Source organism: Globicephala melas, chromosome 1, assembly GCF_963455315.2.
Source record: "Globicephala melas chromosome 1, mGloMel1.2, whole genome shotgun sequence".
NCBI classification, from domain to species: domain Eukaryota; kingdom Metazoa; phylum Chordata; class Mammalia; order Artiodactyla; family Delphinidae; genus Globicephala; species Globicephala melas.
This window is the reverse complement of record NC_083314.1, coordinates 165,496,556-165,519,121: the sequence shown is the minus strand read 5'-3', so window position 1 is coordinate 165,519,121 and position 22,566 is coordinate 165,496,556. Positions and strand designations below refer to the sequence as shown.

At 49.2% G+C, this 22,566-nt stretch overlaps 1 protein-coding gene and 1 non-coding gene across 2 annotated transcripts in view; one reads left to right on the top strand and one right to left on the bottom strand.

Moving 5' to 3' along the window:
• Positions 1–21,280, top strand: part of OPRD1 (opioid receptor delta 1) — a 36,189-nt gene extending 14,909 nt beyond the window's left edge. The window contains exons 2-3 of the mRNA XM_030865523.2: positions 17,667–18,016; positions 20,689–21,280. Of these exons, the coding sequence (XP_030721383.2) occupies positions 17,667–18,016; positions 20,689–21,230 (892 nt within the window). The 3' untranslated portion in view covers positions 21,231–21,280. The remainder of the gene's footprint in view (positions 1–17,666; positions 18,017–20,688) is intronic.
• On the bottom strand, positions 7,031–7,102 carry TRNAE-UUC (transfer RNA glutamic acid (anticodon UUC)). Its single transcript has one exon. It is a non-coding gene; the product is annotated as a tRNA-Glu (tRNA).
• Positions 21,281–22,566: the final 1,286 nt, after the last annotated feature.

Below are 22,566 nucleotides of genomic sequence, written 5' to 3'. Positions count from 1 at the left end.
AAGGTCCTACCAGAAAAGAAAAAAGACCAGTAAGATATATTTTGAGGAACTGGCTGATGCGATTGTGGGGTCTGGCTAGGCAAGTCTGAAATTTGTAGGGTGGGCTGGCAGGCTGGCAACTCTCAGGCAGGAGGAATTTCTTCTTCTTCTGGGAAACCTCAGTTTTGCTCTTAAGGCAGACCCTCATTATCATGGATAATCTCCTTCAAGTCAACTGATTGCAGATGTTAATGACATCTACAACATCCCTTCACAGCAACACCTCGATTAGTGTTTGATTAAATAACTGGGTACGATAGCCCAGCCACTTTGACACATAAAATGAATTACCATCACAGGGTCAGACAGACCTGGGCTTGTGTCCTGGTCCTACAACCTATAGGCTGTGTGACCTTGGGCAAGTTTATCTGCCTCTCTGAGCCTCAGAGTCCCCTTGTCTGCCAAATGCAGTGATAGTGCTTACTACCGTCATTTGTTGTGAGGATTAAGTGCAATGATGTAAATCAAGTACTTTCATCCAGTGCCTGTCATATAGGAAGAGGGGAGATGCACACAAACATTGATGGTCTTGAAATGGATGTTTTCTAGTTGTAGTGTAATTGCTTGTTCCTGTGTTTGACTTCCATTTTAGACTGGTGGCTCCTGGAGGGCAGGAACTGTATCCCCTTCATCTTCTTTCCTGTTTCCTAGCCCAATCCCTGACTCTAAGGAGGCATCACTGAGTGTTTCTTAAATATCTAGTTGGCACTTTGTTAATGAAATTCCCTCTGTGGGGTTCTTGGGATCTATAATAAAAATCCCCCAACTACAAGAGGGAAAGCAGACATGTAGGAACCTCAGGCCTCTGTTTCCTCTAGAGAAACCCCTTACTTTTCGGCTTAGTAAGTCTTTCCTCCAGGGAGCCTTCTTTGATGCCTCCTCTGTGTTCCCACAGTGTCCTATGTGTCCCCCATCAGAGACCATACACTTTTCAAACCGCTGATCGCTCATTTCTCTCTCTCTCTCCCCGAATGAGGGGGTGTGGGGTGGAGCAAGCATCCTTTGTTTGTAGCTGGAACCCCAGCCTAGGGTCTGACACTCATGCAGCATGTCAGTACATGTTTGTAGGAGGGACATGTCCTATTTCCAGAGACCCATGGGCCGACATGCCACACTTAAGGAAATCTGCTTTTCCAGGGCTTCTGTTGTGTCTGGCTGCCCCACGCCCTGGTCCAGCCATCCTTATGCCGGAAGCAGAGCCAGGGTGATGGAGAAGAACTTCTCTTCCCTGCATCCCATGAGCATGTTGTGGTTCTTGAACTGAACCGAACAAGGTGTCTGCCCTGTTTATTGCTGAGCGCGCCCTGGTCGGCCTCCCCGCTCAGGTGCGGCTCAGGAGCTCTGTATAGCCATGTTCCAGTCCTTAATCTTCTCTTGGTGACACACTCGCTGGGCCTCGTTATAATTAAGCACTTTCCTTCCTCAAGGTTTGCCAAAACTGAGATGGCTAATTCGTTTCTGGCCTCTCGCCGCTCCCGTGGAATGGTGGGCAGGGTTGTAGCTCCCAGCGCCTGCTGCCCAGCCCTGCTTGTTTTGCCAGCCAGAAGAGCAGCCACCCTTTGTCTACAAATAGAGGGAGCCCCAGCTGGACCCAGTTTTATTTAAACTGCTTATCCCCTAGCGTGGGCAGAGCCTTTGGGATCCCTGCTGTAGCTCTGCCTTGGTTTCCTCATTTGTAAAACAAAGGGGTTGAACTTGACAGACAGGGAGAAGATGGGGTAGAAGTCAGGACTCTGGGTTCTGGAGTCAACCCAGGCCTAACCTAGGCCCTGCCACTCCCAGCTGCGGGACTCTGGGTAAGTTACTTCATCCCTCTGAGCCTCAACATTGCTCACCTGTAAAATGGGGAGAATAATGCTTACCTCCTGTGATGGTTGTGTAGATTCAGTGGGATAGTGAACACCCATGTGGCCCTTAGCAGGGCAGCTGGCGCATAGTAAATGCTCAGTAAATCAGCCATCTTTCCTTTCAGTGCCAACGATTTGTATTCCTGATGAAAAAAGTTGTTATGTTGGGAGAGCTGTGGAGTGGAGCAATTTTAACAGACATTGCTTTTGTGTTTTAGGCCATGGCTGGCAAGATGATTAACCCCTCTGTATCAGTTTCCTAGGGCTGTCATAACAAATTACCATAAACTAGGTGGTTTAAAACAACAGAAATGTTTTCTTTATAGTTCAGGAGGCTGAAGAAGTCAGAAATCAACAGGACCATCTCCCTCTGAAGGCTCTGGGGAAGAATCCTTCCTCGCCCAGCTTCTGGTGGTTGCCGGCAATCCTTGGCATCCCTTGAACTTGCAGCTGTATCATTCCAATTTTTGCCTCTGTTTTCACATGGCCATGTCCCTCTGTGTGTGTCTCTGCATCATATTGGATTTAGGGCCCACCCTAATCTAGTATGACCACATCTTAATGAATTATATCCACAAAGACCCTAATTCCAAATAAGGTCACATTCTGAGGTTCTAAGTAGACATGAATTTTGAGGGCAACTGTTCAACCCAGTACGCTCTCCAAGGCTCACTTTCCTCCTCTGTATGAAGATGATAATAGTAGCAATTTCATAAGGTTGTTGGAGTGATTGAATGAGATAATCTATGTAAATGTCATGGTAGGACACAATAGAATACATCAGGCCTGTGTAAGCACTGAGTCAGTGTAGCTGCTGTGATGGAGATGGTGGCAAAGATGATGACAGTAATGGGAACAGTTCCATCCATGGACCCACCCTACATTGGTTAATCACTGGACACAGGGACATAGAACGTAGGCCAGGGACTTGTCAGGAACTCTGAAGCCTCGGATAGGAGCCCCTGTTTCTTTTTGGCCTCAGCCACCTTGAATCCTCATCTGAGACTTAGCTCCTGGGAGGGCAGCTTGGAGAAGTAGAAAGACCTTGGGCTCTCAGAAGTCAGGGAAACTGATACCCTGTGTAACATTGCACAATTGTCTTTCCCTCTCCAGGCCTCAGTTTCCCTATCTGTAAAGTGGGAGAGGAGGTTGGAACTCAGTGTTAGATCAGAGCCTCTTCTAGTATTGAAGTTCCAGCACAGGACTCTGTGTCCCACCCCAATGGTAGTAGGTTACCAAGGGCCAGGAAAGGAGTCAGGAGCCTGGGACCGCAGGGCAGCTCATCAGGTGTCATTCTGGGCCCATTTTCCTCATCTGGACAAGAAGAGAAGCCACTATGATATGAGTGTGCCAGGCAGTGTGCTAGGGACATCGTAGGCATGAACTCATTCCACACTCACCACCCCCTCAAGCAGTAGGTTGCTTATACCCACTTCACAGAGGAGCATACTGAGGCTCAGAGAAGTTAGAACTCACCCAAGGTCATACAGTGAGAGGTAGAGCTGGGGCTTAAATCTAGGTGTGTCTGGTGCCAAAGTCCATGCTTCTCCTTGGCTGCGCTTTTAATGTATCAGTTTCCTAGAGCTGCTGTAACACATTAGCGGGACTTAATGGCTTAAGACAACAGAAGTTTACCCTCTTACAGTTCTGGAGACCAGAAGTCCAAATAGTGTATTCAGGGCTGCATTCCCTCTGAAGGCCCTTGGGGCAAATCCTTCCTTTCCTCTTCAGCTTCTGGTGGTGCCAGCAGACTGCATCGCTCTTATTTCTAATCTCTGCTTCCATCTTCACATGGCCGTCTCTTCTCCCTGTGTGCTGTGTGTCTCTTACAAAGACACTTGTCATTAGAGTTAGGGCCCACCCATATAATCCAGGGTGGTCTCAAGATCCTTAACTTAATTACATATGTAAAGATCCTTTTTCCAAATAAGACGAAGTTCACAGGTTCTGGGGGTTGGGACGTGGACTTGTCTTTTAGGGGCCACCATTCAACCCACTACAGTTATTAAAGCCTTGGTGGTGACAGTATCTGCTGGAGGTGCAGGGAGCGGGGAATTTCTGGAACGGCTTAGAAGTAGAAAAGAGAGGGATACTTCCCTGGTGGTCCAGTGGTTAAGACTCTGTGCTTCCACTGCAGGGGGTGCCAGTTTGATCCCTGGTCAGAGAACTAAGATCCTGCTTGCCGCTTGGTGCAAATAAAAAAAAATGTAGGAGAGGAACAAAGTTGTGAGCCAAGGAGGCCAGTCTGGGGACCATGAGTGACAGGGGGTGTGGCTTAAGCTGGTGTTCCACCAGCAGTGATGTCAGTGAGGTAATAACTACACACAAACCACATCTGAAAAAAAGAAAAAGAAAAGAAAAACAAGTAAAAAAAGAAAAAAAAAAGAACCCTCCCCGCCCCCCGCCCCCCACCCCATGCCACATCTGGGTATGGTGAATACAGCCAGCCATGGGGCGGAAACCTGAAAACTTGTCCACAGAGGCCACCCTTCCTATTGTGACATGTGTCTACATTAATGACTTTGAGGTTATAGATCCCACAGAAAATGGATTTGGCCTTCCTTACTTGCCTGGAGAGATGGGACAAGGCCTGGCCTGAGTGCCTGTGATGTGATTTACCTGCATCATCTTGGGCCCTCCCTTAACCTAGATGGTGGTATCATCTGTTTTTTTTTTTTTTTAATAAATTTATTTATTTAATTTTTGGCTGTGTTGGGTTTTTGTTGTTGTGCACAGGCTTTCTCTAGTTGTGGCGAGTGGGGGCTGCTCTTCGTTAAGGTGCACGGCTTCTCACTGCAGTGGCTTCTCTTGTTGCGGAGCACAGGCTCTAGGCGCGTGGGCTTCGGCAGTTGTGGCGCACGGGCTTCAGTAGTTGTGGCACGTGGACTCAGTAGTTGTGGTGCCCGGGCTTAGTTGCTCCACAGCATGTGGGATCTTCCCGGACCAGGGCTCGAACCCGTGTCCCCTGCATTGGCAGGCGGATTCTTAACCACTTCGCCACCAGGGAAGTCCCGTGGTATCATCTTTACTCAGATAATCACACTCTTGAATGCATGAGGCCCAACCGAGATGAGGGCTCCAAGGAATGGCTACACGGCGTGAGAAGGCAGCTCACCAACTGGGCAGAACCCCTAACGCATACTGAGCACTTGTACTAACTCAGGTCTCATCATAGCTGGGTGAAGTGTGTATAGTTTTTTTTTTTTTAAATAAATTTATTTATTTTATTTATTTATTTTTGGCTGCATTGGGTCTTCGTTGCAGTGCACAGCCTTCTCATTGCGGTGGCTTCTCTCGTTGTGGAGCATGGGCTCTAGGAGCGTGGGCTTCAGTAGTTGCGGCATGTGGGCTCAGTAGTTGTGGCTCACAGGCTCTAGAGCGCAGGCTAGGTAGTTGTGGCGCACGGGCTTAGCTGCTCCGTGGCATGTGGGATCTTCCCGGACCAGGGATCGAACCCGTGTCCCCTGCAATGGCAGGTGGATTCTCAACCACTGTGCCACCAGGGAAGCCCCTGTGTACTGTTAATATCTTTATTTTCCAAGACGTGGAAGGGAGAAGGGTTAGGTTTAGATTCTGTGATTCTGTGAGCAGAACCAGGAAAAATGGTGCCAGGTGAGAAGGAGGCAGTTTTCAGCTCAAATAAAACAAAGAACTTGTTATCCTGTGAGTGGTCCCAACAATAGGATGGACTGTGCCTACAGGTGGTGAGTTCCCCATCTCTGGATATACTCAAGCAGAAGCTGCATAGCCATTTGTCTGGAGTGCTACAGAGGGAATGCCCTCACTGTGAAGTTTCCTTCTATCTCTGAGATTCTAGGAATTTTCCCCAAGGAAACCATCAGATATCCGTGTGCACAAAGATGTTTATCACACTATTATTTATAATAACAAAAAGGCAGAGACAACCTACATGTCTTTTAAAGGGGGATTTATTAAGTAACTGTATTCAGGAACTTTAGTGTCTATAAGTGAGACCAGCTCTAGCCTGTAGTCTGTTTCTGTGTGGTCCTTGGGCTAAAGATGGTTTTTACACTTTTAAAGGCTTGTAAAAAAAAAAAAAAAGAACAAAAGCAAGAAACAGAAGAATATGCATCCAGGCCTACCAAGTATTCGGCCTCCCAAGCCTAAAATATTTACGCTCTGGTCTTTACAGAAAAAGCCTGTTGACCTCTAGACTAGAATAACAATCGGTCACCAAAAATTATATTAATTTGTATCTGTGGGTATAGAAAGATGGTCACAGCATATTTTTGAGAAGAAAGAAACAGGTTATTTAATAATGTTAGAACCAGATCCCATTTATATAAAACAGGGCCTGTGTGTTTGCCTGTTGTCTGTTAATGATCGTCTGTACTATTGATGTTGGTTTTTAAATTTTCTTTATGAAGTGATTCTGTATTGTTTGGACCTTTTATAGGGAGCAGATGTTATTTCTGAGATCTCACAAAGCATTGGGGAATAAAATTAACTCTAAATGCTCCAGCAGTCCACGCTGTTTGGGACCAAATGAGTTTTGATCTAGGCTCAAGCATTTTGTTTGATTTGGTTCCTAAGGTGCCGTAAGGTCGGTCAGACAGAGGGTTGGTGCTCTTCGCTGGTTGCTGTTGCTGTTATTGTTTTTAGGTCTCTTGCCCTGGCTTTGACTCCCATGAGCTCTTGTGCCTAAGGGAAAAAAAAATACCCCTCAGTTTAGTTAAAAACAAATTAGCTGCTTTGGGTAAATGATCTGACAACATTTCCCTTTGCAGTGGCAGAGCTGAGTCACTGCAGATTCAGGGCAGACAGGGTCAGGCCCAGGTGTCCTTCAGGGGACCTGGGTTGGTCCAGGTTAAGGATAGAAGGGAGGAGGGGAGGAAGGGAGAGAGGGGGGAGGCGGGAGGAAGAGCTGTCCTAATTTGTCCCAAAGCTCTTGGGTCTGTGGCTGGTTACTTCCAAGAATCAGGGCTCCTGACTCTCTGTCCCACAGGGAGTCCTCCAGTAACCACTATGTCCCCTTTGCACAGCATGAAGGGGACACGGTTCCTGCCTGCAGGACGTCCCAGTCTAGTGTGGAGGACAGACACGTCGATGTTCATTCACTCAACAGATGTGTTTTTTTTGTTTTCCGTTTTTTTGGTTTTTTGGCTGCGCCTGTAGGATCTTAGTTCCCCAACCAGGGATTGAACCTGGGCCCCAGCAGTGAAAGTGCCGAGTCCTAACCACTGGACCACCAGGGAACTCCCTAACAGATGTGTTTTGAGCGCCTGCTCTGAGCTGGGCGCTGCTGGAAGTCCCAGGCACACAGTGGTGACCAAGACAATGCCACGCCTTCGGTACCTTATGTTTTCCTTGTCAAAGAGAATACGTGGGCTTCCCTGGTGGCGCAGTGGTTGAGAGTCCGCCTGCCGATGCAGGGGACACGGGTTCGTGCCCCGGTTCCCACGTGCCGCGGAGCGGCTGGGCCCGTGAGTCATGGCCGCTGAGCCTGCGCGTCCGGAGCCTGTGCTCCGCAACGGGAGAGGCCACAACAGTGAGAGGCCTGCGTACTGTAAAAAAAAAAAAAAAAAAAAAAAAAGAATACGTGAGGGGCACACAATTTGGGTCGTCAGGGGAGAAGCTGAAACTGAAGTCCAGAGGAAGGCACCGGGGTCTCGGGGAAGAGCACGGGGTTTGGATCTCTGCTCAGCCTCTGACTGCAACCGTGGACAAGTTCCTTTACTGCTCTCTATAAATTGGGAATGATAAATACTGTCTACCCTGTAGGGGTGCTAGGAAGATTAAATGATGTAAAATGCTTTCCCAGTGCCTGGCAAAGAGTCAGTGTCCAACAACTGTTTATTATCCATTAAAAAAACAAAACACAGATGTAAGAAGTACATAAAATCATGCCTCAGAAAGACCTGGCACGTAGTTGTACCACAATACTGGTTGCCACCCCCTTGTGACCAGAGGTGTACGTTTTGTTCTGAATTGACCTCTCCTCCTTGCCCCACTGAGCCCTGTCACGGTGCCTGTGACATTGTTCTGTTGTTTATAAGTCTGTCTCTCCCCGACCCTGCCTGGGCTGTGAGCAGATTTTCTCCAAACCCTCGCGGAGTTGAGGAATGTGTGAAAACAGGCAAAGGCTCTGGAGGCAGCCCACCTCTGGACCAGTTCCCTCCCTTTGGTCCCGGCCTCCAGACTGGCCCCCTCCCCATGGCCAACGTGTGATAAGCTAGCGCAGGGTGGTGGGGGGACAGTGAACAGTGACGTACAGACTTGAGTGGTTATAAGTGTGGGCTCTGGAAACCAGGTCTGAGTTTGAATGCTGCCATCCTAGCCGTGTGTCTTTGTATGAGCCGTCTAACTTAGCTCCTCTGTAGAATGGGGACGTTCCATGCATGGTCTTAACACTCAGGGTTGCAGTGATGATGAAATGAAATCATGCATTCACTGCTTTTGGCATAGTGCCTGGTACATGAAAGAAAAGACAGAGAATATTGCTTAAAGAAAACAAACGACCCGCCCAAAGCTGTTAGACCAGTCCCTGGTCTAACAGGGACTGTTAGAAAGGAGAGACTGTTTCAGCCTTCTTCTGGGCACCGGGCATTAAGATGTCAGCACGCTGCCCTGGCTTTGCCTGGGGGAGGAAGTTCTTACTAGGAGCTTCCTTGTCGGTTGAGAAGCCCAGCTCTCCAGAGACCCAGGAGCGTGTGTGGATTTAATGTGGCCCGGGTTGTACGTCAGTCAGAGAACATGCCCAGTCGCCATCAAATTGAAGGAAAATGGATGGAGGTGGCTGTGTTCTTCCCTGACAGGGGGGCCTGTTGGACAGATGACGGACTGGATCTAGGGCTCTGAAACCAACATGGTGCTTCATATAAGGGTAGCCTCTGTGGGGTCTGAGAAGAATGGTTGGGAGCAAATTCCCCAGCAGCTATGGAATTTGAGATGAGCTTAAAGGGGATTTTGATCTAGAAGAAAACCAAAGAGCTTCCCAAGGCATTGCAGAGGCAGTAGAGTTCACCCCCAGGGTTAGGTCCAATCCATGGAGGATTGAATTCTATGAGAAAAAAAAGCAAAAATTGTCAGGGGAAATAAACGCAAAAGGGCTGCTAATTCTTGTTTGTGTGCTGGCTAGTAAGCTAGACACTTTCACATGTGTTGGCCCTTAAAAAGCCTGAGTACACTGAAATTACCAAGGAGGGAAACAGCTTCAGAGAGGTGAAGTGATATATTCAAGATCACACAGCTAAGTATGTTGAGCTAAGATCCCAATGGCTCTAAAGGACTCCCTCACCAAACGCTCTAGCTTAGACAGCAGACACAGTGCGAGCACTTGATTATAGCCACAGCTTCTTTTTTGATAGTGGTACAATACACATAACATAAACTTTACCATTTTAACCGTTTTGAAGTGTACGGTTCACTGACGTTAAGTGCATCCACATTGCTGTGCAGCCATCCCCACCATCCATCTCCAGAACTTTTTTTTCATCTTCTCAAACTGAGGCTCTGTACCCATCAAATAATGACTCCCCATTTCTCTTTCCCCCCAGCCCCTGGCAACCACCATTCTACTTTCTGCTGCTATGACTGACTAAGTACCTCATATGAGTGGAATCATAGAGGTTTTTGTCTTTTTGTGGGTGGCTTATTTCACTTGGCCCAGTGTCCTTAAGGCTCATCTATGTTGTAGCGTGTGTCAGAATTTCCTTCCTTTTTAAGGCTGAATAATGTTCCATTGCATGTATAGACCACATTTTGTTTATCCATTCATTCGTCAATGGGTACCTTTTGGTTATTGTGAATGATGCTACTTTGAACATGGGTGTACAGATATCTCTTCAAGACCCTACTTTTAATTCTTTTGGATATATACCTGGAAGTGGAATTGCTGGACCATATAGCAATTCTATTTTCAATTTTTTGAGGATTTGCCGTGCTATTTTTCACAGTGGCTGCACCATTTTACATTCCCCCAACAGTGCACAAGGGTTCTAATTTCTTCACATCCTCGTCAACAATTGTTATTTTCCGTTTTTTTTTTTAATAGTAGCCATCCTAAGTGGTATCTCATTGTGGTTTTGATTTGCATTTCTTTAATGATTAATGATGTTGAGTATCTTTTTTTATAGCTTTTTAATATGATTTTTTAAAATTAATTTTATTTGTTTATTTATTTTTGGCTGTGGTGGGTCTTCGTTGCTGCTCGCAGGCTTTCTCTAGTTGTGGCGAGTGGGGGCTACTCTTCGTTGCAGGGCGCAGGCTTCTCATTGTGGTGGCTTCTCTTGTTGCGGAGCATGGCCTCTAGGCACGCGGGCTTCCGTAGTTGTGGCTCGCGGGCTCTAGAGCGCAGGCTCAGTAGTTGTGCTGCACGGGCTTCGTTGCTCCGCGGCATGTGAGAACTTCCCAGACCAGGGCTTGAACCCGTGTCCCCTGCATTGGCAGGTGGATTCTTAACCACTGCGCCACCAGGGAAGCCCGATGTTGAGTATCTTTTCATTGTGCTTATTGGTCATTTGAATATCTTTAGAGAAATGTCTGTTCAAGTCCTTTACCCATATTTCAAATCTAGTTGTTTGCTTTTTTATTGTTGAGTTGTAGGAGTTCTTTATTTATTCTGGATATTAACTCCTTATCAGATATGTGATTTGCAAATATTTTCTCCCATTCTGTGGATGGCCTTTTCACTCTGTTGATAGTGTCCTTTGATGCGTAAGAGCTTTGACTTTTTAATTTTAATAAATTTATTTATTTAATTATTTTATTTTATTTTATTTTTTGGCTGCGTTGGGTCTTTGTTGCTGCGCGTGGCTTTTCTCTGGTTGCAGCGAGTGGGGGCTACTCTTCGTTGAGGTGCGCAGGCTTCTCATTGCAGTGGCTTTTCTTGTTGCGGAGCATGGGCTCTAGGTGCATGGACTTCAGTAGTTGTGGCATGCGGGCTCAGTAGTTGTGGCTCGCAGGCTGTAGAGTGCAGGCTCAGTAGTTGTGGTGCACGGGCTTAGTTGCTCTGTGGCATGTGGGATCTTCCTGGACCAGGGCTCGAACCCATGTCCCCTGCCTTGGCAGGTGGATTCTTAACCACTGCACCACCAGGGAAGCCCCAAGAGCTTTGACTTTTGATGTAGTCCAGTTTATCTATTTTTTCTTTTGTTGCCTGTGCTTTTGGTATCATATCCCAGAAGTCACTGCCAAATCCAGTGTCATGAAACTTTCCCTCTATATTTTCTTCTAAGAGTTTTATTGTTTTAGCTCTTACATTTAGGTCTTATATCCATTTTGAGTTAATTTTTAAGTATGGTATAATATAAGGATCCAATGTCACATCTACAACTTTTTGAAATAGGAAAAAGAAAAAGGGAATTAGAGACCGACAGTAGGATTTTGAGATGTGGGGAAATAAATAATTTATCTTCCTAGGAAACTCATTCTCTCACCCATTCTTGCTCTGCCCTACAACTAGCCTCCACACAGGAGAGTCACAATGATCTTTTGAGAAACACACATAAATCAAATCACATCACTCCCCTGCCTAAACAGTGCAGCAATTTGTTCAGTGTCTGCCCCCTCCCTGAGACCATAAATTTCAAGACGTCAGACTGCCATCTTTACTCCTATATCCGTTACTCAGTGCCTGGCACATACCAGCTGCTCGATTAATACCTGTTGGATGAGTGAACAAACCTCAGCTTATAATAAGCTCACATTCCTTGACTTTTTGAAATATGGGGGACAAAGGAAGTGGAGGAGGAAGGAAGGTAAAAATCATGGAGGGGCAGAATAGCAAAGTCATTACCAGGTGTTGGCACTAGACTTCCTGAGTTAAATACCAGCTCTGCCACTTAATGGCCATGTGACCTTGGGCAAAATCACTTCATCTCTTGTGTCTCAGTTTATGTTCTTTAAGGTATGGCAACACATATTTGGATGATGAAAAGCAATTCAAAGAGGAGGAACAGGCTAAGAAGGGGTGAGATGTGGGGCTGAAAACAGGGGCAGGGAATTGATTACCTATAGAGAGAGCAGTGAGACCCTTAGTCCCCCATCCCTTGTTCCCTGCATAGCCAGGTGGCCACCCCTCCACTCTGCAGGAGGCCAGGGTTTTTTCCTTGGAGAAGTTAACCTGGAGGAACTGAACTTGGGACCAATAGACACAGAAAGGGTCAGAGTGAGATACCAAAGGGAAAAATGGAGGTTTCTCAGACCCCTTCTCCAGCTCTGCTACCAGAATCCTGACAGCCAGAAGTGTGCTCCCCAGGCAGGAAATGGGAGGATTCTCTTCTGAAGGCCCCAAAGAAGAGACCTACAGACACTGATATTTAAGTACTCCTAGTGTAAAAGCCAGATCTTCATTCAATCCCCGTAGAATGAAGCAAACAGTTGACAGCCCCCCACCCCAAGAGCTATCAATTAGTTAATGAGTGCTTCACTCAAAGACCAACCTTTAGTCACACATCACCAGATATTTGAAGGAAGTCTCCAGGATAAAAGAGGGAAGCCAAAGCAGACAAATAAAGAAAAATGTTCGAAGCAGATAGACAATGCAGAGAGCAGAAGAAAATACAAAACAAAAATTATTAGTATCCTCAGAGAGAGTAGAGAAGATATTAGAAATAAGATGCTATATAAAAAGGAACAATAAGAGAAGAAAGTGCGCTGGGAAAATAAAACATGAGAGACAAAACAAAGTTTTAAAAAGTCAGTAGAAAGGTTGAGAGGTAATGAAAAGGAAATTTCCCAGAAGATGTACCAAAAAGTTGGAAAATAAAAAAGATAAGAAAATTAGATGATCAATCCAGGGGACCCGATATCTGACTACCAGATTGTCCAGGGATTCCAGAGAAAGCAGAGGGGAGGAAGTGATCAAAGAAATGATGAGAGGACATTGTATACTGAAGGGCATAAACCTGAGACTGAGAAGACCTAATAAAAATGAAAAAGAGCCATCCTAAGGCACATCATCACAAATGTCAGAATACTGGGAATAAAAAGAAGGTCCTAAAAATTTCAGGGGTGGGGAGGACAGATTGCATACAAAACATCAGGAATCAGAATCATTTCAGATACTTCAGTGACAACACTATAAACTAGAAGATGAGGGAGCCATGCCTTCAATTTTCTGAGGGAAAATGGTTTCCAATCTACTGTTTTATGTAGAATGAATGAAATCAGAAGTGAGGATAGAAGAAAGACATTTTCAGACATGCAAGGGTGTAAAATTTTTACTTTCTACGTGCCCTTTCTTAGGAAGTGACTAGAGGATATGCTCCACTAAAATAAGGGCATAAACCAAGATAAGAAGACTTGTAACCCAGGAAACAGGTGTGCAGCTTGTCTAGAAAGTAACCAGTCCCAGATTGAAAGGGGAGGAGGGAAGCTCCAGGAAGTGGATTCACTAGAAAAACAAAAGGAACTGATAGATTATGTGACTGCATGGAAAAGGCATTTTATGGATCTGCTGGAGTGTTTGAAGAGATTTATCAATATGTACCCAGAACTAAGCAAATGAAAAAAAGAAGCAATTATTAACTCCAGGAAAAACAAAAATCAGTACTAGAAAATAAGTGTAACTATAGTATACCATCTGGCTCAGTGGACAGTATCTACAAAGTCATAAGAATGTAAACCCTGTGGGGCTTCCCTGGCAGCTCAGTGGTTAAGAATCCGCCTGTCAATGCAGGGGACATGGGTTCAAGCCCTGGTCAGGGAAGATCCCACATGCTGCAGAGCAACTGAGCCTGTGCGCCACAACTACTGAGCCTGCACTCTAGAGCCCGCGAACCACAACTACTGAGCCCGTGAGCCACAACTACTGAAGCCCGCACGCCTAGAGCCCGTGCTCCGCAACAAGAGAAGCCACCACAATGAGAAGCCTGTGCACCGCAATGAAGAGCAGCCCCCCCCACCGCAACTAGAGAAAGCCTGCACACAGCAACGAAGACCCAACACAGCCTAAAATAAAAATTAAAAAAAAAAAAGCTTAAAAGAAAAAAAAAGAATATAAACCCTGAAAAGAAGTAAACCTTGAATATCAATTTAGCTAAAAATTTTAAAATTGTGGTAGAACTATATTGGGAGGATGGAGAGAGGAAGTTGTGTAGTGTAAGAGAGTTAATCCTCATCTACCAGATTTAGAGAGTTGTGGAGGATCTTAGTAGTGTTCACTAATATTTCGTTCTCCCTCCTTCTGGGCACATGAAAGACAACTTACTTCTCAGCCCCTTGCAATTGGGTGGGGCCATATGACTAGTTCTGGTCAGTCAGCTTCAGGCGAAAGTACTGTCTTGCAGCTAGAATGAAGCTTAGATGACCCTGTGGCTGTCACTTCTCCCTCTGTGGTGACCAAGGAGGCCTTGGGTTAAGATAGCAGAGCCACAAGGTTGAAGCAGGCTGGAAATGCCTCATGGAATATGGTTGTGCTGGAGACACTGAATGGATTCTGCAAGGGTAAGAACTGAAGCTTTTTTGTGTGTTAAGCCACTGAGATTTTGGGATTGTCTGTTACTGCTGCATAGCCTGGCTTAACCGAATACAAACTTCAACAGACACTATCTAAAATAGATACATCAAGAAATAGACATTTAAGCATATTATTTAGAATTCTGGAGATAATCACTAGAAAAATAATTTAAAACATTAAAAGCGGTTGCCTCTGGTGAGCAGGACAGAGAAGTGAGGATGGGGTAGGGCAGAGGGGCAAGTGTTTCCATTATAGTACTGTAACACTAGGTAATTGTATTACATTGGCAGAAACCACACCTATGCGGTTTGGAAGGATTCCTGCCAAACCATCACAGTGGCTGTCTCTTAGGAGGGAGGGCTTGCTAGAGTGAACGAGCATCTGAGGGAACCACAGATGTGGCTGGATGTGATGGGCAGGCACAGTGGGAAAGGAGGCTACCCAGATGGAATGCCAGTGTGAGGAGTTTGGTTTTTATCCAGATGGCGGTGGGGAGCCATGGAAGGATTGTAAGCGGTAGAGTCGAATCTGCCTGCGAAAATCTACCTTTTCATGTGGAGGATGAAGTGTGGGGCAGGGAGCCTGCTGTGATGGTTCCCGTGAGAACTGAGGAGGCTTGGACTAAGACATCTGTACCACAAATGTCTACTGAGAGCCTGCTATTGGCCAGGTACCATTAGTAGGCCTGACGATACAGCAGCGAACGAGATGGGCAAAGCGCCCTGCCTTCAGGGTGGTGGTTCGTGCTGTAAAGAATGAAGCAGCGTAAAGAGAGGGAAGAGAGAGCACTTAAGATAGAGAGGGCAGGGCAGCTTCTCTGAGGAGGAGATATTTGAATAGATCCTGAATTACGTGAAGGAACAAGCCAGGCAAAATTTGGAGGATGAGGGTTCCAGGCTGAGCGAGCAGCAGTCTGGAGGCCCTGAGGTGGGATGGGAACAGCAGAGAGGCCAGGATGGGGGTGGGGGGCACGTCCATCAGGGGGAAGGTTCTGGGAGCTGAGACCCAAGAGGTGGTCAGGGCCAGTTTGTGGAATGTGGAGGAACTTTGGGGGGCCCCTATGGGGCTGAGAGCCAGAGAGTGGCAGGATTTGTCTGAGGAGGTGAAGAGGACGGGGCTTGACAGCCGGTGAGCCGTGGGAGTGGTGGGGGGGCCTGTGACGAGAGGCCTCCCTCTCCCTCTGCTGGGGCCCCGCCTGCCAGAGTCAGCTGTGCCTCAGCCCTGCCCAGACCAGCTACAGCAGCTTCATCACCCTCTTCCCAGCGTCCCAGCCCCCTCTGGGAATTGAAGGATCCTTTCCAAATCAAAATAGCAGGCAAAGAACAGCCTCTGATTGTTCTGCGCAAAAGAAGTGAAATTAGACAAGTCAGCTGCGGGATTGAGGCGGCCTCCCACACAGCTGTTCCTGCACCCGCTGAAGGCGGACCTCCCGAGACTTGCAGTTCTGCTGTCTCCGAGCAAAACTTTTTGCTTCTCCAGCCCAGGGCAGATAGTTATTTTGGGAGGGAGTGGGACAGATGCTCGCCCTGAAGGACCATGAAGGAGTCAATTTTTTTTTTTTTAACCAAAAAAATCAGTTACTTCATGAAGGAACAGCCTTAGCTGATGTGAGTTTGTTCAGTCATGCAGAACACACTGGGTGCGCTCATCCTGGGTGCCCCGGGCTCGGCATGGTGTCAGGGGGATTCCGGCCCGGGGAGCAGAGGCACACAGCGTGCTTCCACCCTTGGTGGAGGGTGGAGAGAGCACCGTCTGGGAGCCGGGAGGTCCAAGTTCTCACCTTGGTTCCGCCGCTGTCGCTCTGTGACCTTCGGTCAGTTTCCCATCTCTCCCCCGTGTGCGCTTTAGGCTACATATTGTTTCTCAAACTAAACTCCGTGAGAATCGTGTGTGTATATGTGTGTGTGTGTGTGTGTGTGTGTGTGTGTGTGTGTGGTGTCTTGTTAAAGATGAAGATTCCCAGGCCTGAATTCCAGAGATTAAGATTGAGAAAGGGACTTCCCTGGTGGTCCAGTGGTTAACACTCTGCGCCTCCAATGCAGGGGGCATGGGTTCGATCCCTGGTCGGGGAGCAAAGATCCCACATGCCGCGCATGGCCCCCCCCTCCAAAAAAAAAGTATTGAGAAGGTCTGGGGTGGGGTCCAAGAATTTGCACTTCTCACAGGCTCTTCCGGTAATTCCTTTGGGAGTCCTTGGACCACATGGTAGCAAAACCACTTCCCGTCAATCTCTCAGGGCTCTTCCTGCTCTGAAATTTGAGGAGTTCCTCATGCAACCCTTCCCTGGGTTTCTGAGATCATTCCAGGGGCATGAAAGGCATCCTTACCCCTGCCTCAGTGTGCATGTGTTTCCGTGATGATCACACTGCATGGGAATGGTCTATTGCAGTGTATTTAGCCTCCTGCAGGCTATCCGGTGCCCAGCCCAGGCCCTGGTACAGAGGCGTTTTGACTATAAATGTTGGCCCGACAAGGGGTCAGCTGTAGTGCAGGCAGCTGGGCGGCAGCGTAGAGCATGGAGGGACGTTGCAGAACTCTGGGTGCCCAGCTTGTTGCAGACATCGGGCTTGGACCCTTGGGCTCACACCCTGGGTCAGATGTGTGACTCTGTCACCTGCTCCCCTTCCCCACAGCTGGGTGAGTCCAGCTACCTGGGGATAAGATGGTCTGGATGGGACCATAGACTGGGAGCCCTGGTCTACCATGGAGAATATCCAGGCAGTGTAAGGCCCCAGCCAGTTTGCCCCGGCTTCCTTGGAGCTGGCTAGTCATATTCCCAAAAGGCCAGATCAGTGGCAGAGGCCAGAGGGTCAGGTCACTCTGGTCTAGCCCCCAGCTTCACTCTTATATATGAAGAATAATAACAGTTATCACATACCGAGCACTTACCATGCTTTGAGCTCAGTGCTAAATGCTGTATCATCTCATTAAATTTTATAACAACCCTATGAGGTTGGTAAAAGTATCACCCCTTTTTTACAGTTATGGACACTGAGGCTTAGAGAATTCAAGTTACTAGTCTAGAGTCACTCAGCTAATAAACAGTAGAGGCAGAATTAGGACCTAGACCTGTTTTCCTCTGGAGCCCAGCTTTATCTTTAACCATATTGCTTAGAACCCCTGGGAAGATAAGGGTTTTTCCTCCAATACCTCCTGCCAAAGTTACCCCCTGCCAGAGAACTCCTTTTGCATCTGTTATAGTGGAAAGGAACGATGCTGAATCAGATAGTTCAGGGTTCTAGTCCCACTTCTGCCCCTGACCTTTTGTGTGATCTTTGGCAAGTCATTTCCCCTCCCTGAGTTTCATGTGAAACTGAAATCTGTGAAATGGAAAAATTACAAATGCACTTCCTTTTAAGGTACACTAAGATGAAGACGGCCACCAACATCTACATCTTCAACCTGGCCTTGGCAGACGCACTGGCCACCAGCACACTGCCCTTCCAGAGTGCCAAGTACCTGATGGAGACGTGGCCCTTTGGGGAACTGCTCTGCAAGGCTGTGCTCTCCATTGACTACTACAACATGTTCACCAGCATCTTCACGCTCACCATGATGAGTGTCGACCGCTATATCGCCGTCTGCCACCCTGTCAAGGCCCTGGACTTACGTACACCTGCCAAGGCCAAGCTGATCAACATCTGCATCTGGGTCCTGGCCTCGGTTGTTGGTGTACCCATCATGGTCATGGCCGTGACCCGCCCCCGGGGTGAGTGAGGGAGGGAGCCTTGGTACAGGTCACTGACCACAGGAGGCAGCTCACGGGCCTCCGTGGGTTTGCAGGCCACTTACCAGGGTGGGTGTAAGTGGCTCACCAATGGAAATATGGATTGCTGATCAATGAAAGTATGGGTGGCTGGCCAGCGGGACTGTGAATAGGCAACCAATGGGAACGTGAATGGTGGACTGTTGTGAGGTGGTCATATGGGTAGCTGGCCAAAGGAAGTTTATAAATGGGATTACAGATGGCTAGATGTGTGGATGGCTGACCTTTAGGGAGATGGATGGATAGCCGGTGGGGTGAGGGTGTCACTGACCAGTGAGCAGTGCAGGCCACAAGATCTGCAATCCCATCCCAAATTCCCTTCCACCCCGTTGACCCAGATGACCAAAGCAAGGCCTAGAGAATGGCCTGCACAGAATGACAGGTGCATTTTCTCAGAGTAAAATGGTAATTAGTACAGTAACCACCTGTATCAGTCAGGATGGCTGCTGTAACAATCTCCAAAGCTCCAAGGCTTAACACAGTAGAAGTTTCTCACTCACATTGCAATCCAATGTGAGTAAGCGGAGGAGGGGCTCTATTCCACACAGTCATTCAGGGATCCAGTCTCCAAGTGATGGTTTTGGATGCAGTGTGCTGGCATCTGGCCAGCAGATGAATATGGGAGTGGTGAGAAAGCACAACCACTTTTAAATGTCAGGGCGCATCACTTCCTAGTGATGGCTGGTCACATGACCCCTACTTGATGTAAGTGGGAAAAGTAGTTTAGCAGGGGGCCAAAGACACTGGTCACTAACCTATCTGAGCCACACTCTATCGTGGAGTGTTGGAAAGATTAAATGAGGTTATACGTGTAAAAGACTTAGGACAAGGCCTGGCTCATTGTCAAGGCCCAATAAGTAGCAGCTATCAGAATGATTAAGCCTGTGAGATAGACAAGGCAGGGACTCCTACTTCCATAGGACCGAAAGAAAACAATCAGAGAGGTCAGGTGGTTTACTTAGGGTCACATAGCCAGACATTTGGTAGAATCAGCCTAGAACCCAAGGCTCCTGCCCCCATATCTGTTGCTCCTTTTGGCTGCTGGGGTGAAGGTTTGTGTTGTGGTAGGAGAGGGAACAGGCTTGGTGGGAGGTTTCTTGGCCACCTTCCACTCTCACAAGGGTAGAGCTCCTGGTGCCTTATATAGTCTCTGTGTGATTAGACTTGACTCACCAGCTGGGCCCCATTCCTCACTGTCAGCCTTCAGTTTACAGGCCATTAACTGCAGCCCTTCTGGGGCCAGGCCAGATGGGCCCCCTCATCCCCAACCCCCCCCACACACACTCTTTTACACACACACATACACTCCCCCAGTGTGTGTCACTGGCACTCAGTTCTGTAAGCCACTTGCTGTGTGACCTTGGACAAGTGCTGTTCCTCTCTGGGCCTGCTTCTGCCATCTGTACAATGAAGCCCTTGGGTTCAGTCATTGGTGGGGGTCCTGCCAGCCTGATGTCCCGTGGACCCGCTCTGTCTGTGGATCCCAGCCCTTTTCTTACATCTCTCAGGCTCCAAGTCCACTGGGTGGGTCCTCAGATTCCAGAATCCCAAGAGGTCCTGGAAGTCCCCTGGGCCAGCCTCAGCCCTGTATCTGAATCCCATAACATCCCCTGAGGTGCTTATCCAGCCCAAGGCCACACTCCTGGAACAGGGAGCTCATTCCATCCTAGGTGCCCCTCTTATCTTGGGACAAGTGGTGGCAGTCAGAAAGTTCTTGACATTAAGCTGACATCTGCCTCCTTGGCCCTAGTTCTGACCCCCGGAGTCCCATACATTTCTGCCCTCGGCCCTGTGAGCGCACCAAGTGCTTGAACCCTGCTGTGCTAAATGCTTTCCATGCCATGGCCCATTTAATCCTCACAACAACCTTATGAGTTTAGGTACCGTTGTTAGTCCCACTTTATGGGAGCTCTGATAGAGGTTCAATAATTTGCCCAAGGCCACATCACACAGCAGGGCTTGAGTCCTGCTCTTTTTTTTTTTTTTTTTTTTGCTGTACGCGGGCCTCTCATTGCTGCGGCCTCTCCCGTCGCGGAGCACAGGTTCCGGACATGCAGGCTCAGCGGCCATGGCTCACGGGCCCAGCCGCTCCGCGGCATGCGGGATCCTCCCGGACCGGGGCACGAACCCGTGTCCCCTGCATCGGCAGGCGGACTCCCAACCACTGCGCCACCAGGGCGCCCTGAGTCCTGCTCTTAACTCATGCTCTCTAAGTCAATCCTAGCAATATTTTCCCCATTGGAGCTACTTTGGAAATGTGTGGGGTATTTTCATTATCATAATGACCGTCATTTAGTGGGCTTGGGCTAAATTATATCATTATCATTATATCACTGCTGCCCATGTACATAGAGGCTGATAAAGGGACTGGGAGAGAATATAGAAAGCAGACCTCCTAGGTTAGGGCCAATCCTACTGAGGTCTTGAAGGATGAGTAGGAGTTCACCAAGTGCAGAAGTGATGGAGGACATTCCGGGTAGAAGAATCACCTTGAGAAAAGGCCAGGAGGAGGCCGTGGGGCTTGACTAAGCTGAGAAGGGTGGGTGAGCAGGGAGACAAGGTCCTTAGGCCCACGAGCCCCTCACCCACTGTCTTTCCTTGTTTCCCCGGCCCAGACGGGGCAGTGGTGTGCATGCTCCAGTTCCCCAGCCCCAGCTGGTACTGGGACACGGTGACCAAGATCTGCGTGTTCCTCTTCGCCTTCGTTGTGCCCATCCTCGTCATCACCGTCTGCTACGGCCTCATGCTGCTGCGCCTGCGCAGCGTGCGCCTGCTCTCTGGCTCCAAGGAGAAGGACCGCAGTCTGCGGCGCATCACACGCATGGTGCTGGTGGTGGTGGGCGCCTTCGTGGTGTGCTGGGCCCCCATCCACATCTTTGTCATCGTCTGGACGCTGGTGGACATCGACCGCCGCGACCCGCTCGTGGTGGCCGCGCTGCACCTGTGCATCGCGCTCGGTTACGCCAACAGCAGCCTCAACCCCGTGCTCTACGCCTTCCTTGACGAGAACTTCAAGCGCTGCTTCCGCCAGCTCTGCCGCACGCCCTGCGGCCGCCCGGAACCCGGCAGCTTCGGCCGCGCCCGCGAAGCTACGGCCCGCGATCGGGTCACCGCCTGCACCCTGTCCGACGGTCCCGGCGGTGGTGCCGCCGCCTGACCCCGCCGGGCCGGCCCGCCGCGCACCCCTCCGGAGTGACCCGTTGGCGGTCATGCCGAGTTCTAATGGGGGCGGGGGCCACGACGCGGAGTGGGGCGGAACGGGGCCGCTGGTCTGGAGATGGGGCCCCTGCAGTGGGGTGGACCTCTGGTCTGGGGAAGGCGGGGTGGGGGCGGGGGGGAAGGATGATGGGGTGGTGCCTCTAGGCTGAGCTCAAGGTCAAAGGCTTTGGGTTGGGCTGGGGAAGCTAGCGAGCCTAGGGGAGTGGGACCTGTTGCTCTAGGATTGGGCGGCTAAACGGGGCCCCCGCGCGGGGGGCGGGGCCTCAACCTCGAGACAGCCACGGGTTCTAATTGCAGCTGCGCTTGCAGGAATTGGGGTCTGGGCCTGAAACCGGGCCCAGGACCAAGGAGGGGAAGTGGTGAGGACGGTGGAATTGAGCTTCAAGATTGGGCCTCTCTGTGGTGGGGAGGGGCCCCTTCTGGGGGTGAGTCGAAGGACAGGACAGCGAGGCTGCGTCTACAGCTCCAGATCGGGCCACGAGATAGGGCCTGTGTGCAGGGCATGGGGGCTCAATTTGCGGTAGAGTACCAACCCCGAGTTCCAGAAAGAGGCGGGGCTTGCCGAGCTCCAGGTCCAACTTGGCATCTTTATAAACAAAGAGAAAATAAAACAGAGAGAAACACTCTACCTTTTCTCTCCTTGACAGTCGTTTCCCTGGAATGGGCAGAGATGCCCCGCATCGAAGTAGTGTCTCCAGCACTGTGTCCCTGTGAGGTTTGGGCTGAGACAGTGGAGCAAGGACAGAGGCTGCAGGATAGGGTAGCCTCAGATGGGGTAGGGCCCCAACAGGAAGGAGTAGGGAGGGCCTGCGGATCCCAAACCAGAGTTGCCAGTCGGCCTCTGTGCCAGGGGCTGGTGGGGGTGGCAGAGAGAGGGGGCTTCTGCTTTGAGGTTAGGTCCTCAAGCTGGAGGGCAGATGCTTTGGGGATCCCCACGGTCCTGGCTTCTGTGGCCCAGGTGCTGGAGGACAGAGCTCCACACTAGTTAGAGCTCCGTGCATGTAGGTGGCACCTGGGACTGGGTGGGGGCATCTGAAGCACCAGGGTGGAATTTTCCTTCTCTCAGTCTCTGGCGCCTTGATAAGAACCTCCGGGAAATCCTCTCTCCCTCCTCCCAACATCTGGCTGCACCCGACATGTCCAGTGAACTGGAACCACATCCCCTCCCCGGGACCTGACTTTGAAGGAACTGGGGGGAAGAAGATTTTTATAACCGCAGTGCCAGCATCAGTGTGCGTCCCCAGGCCCCCCACCTGCTCGAGCTGCCCCCTTCA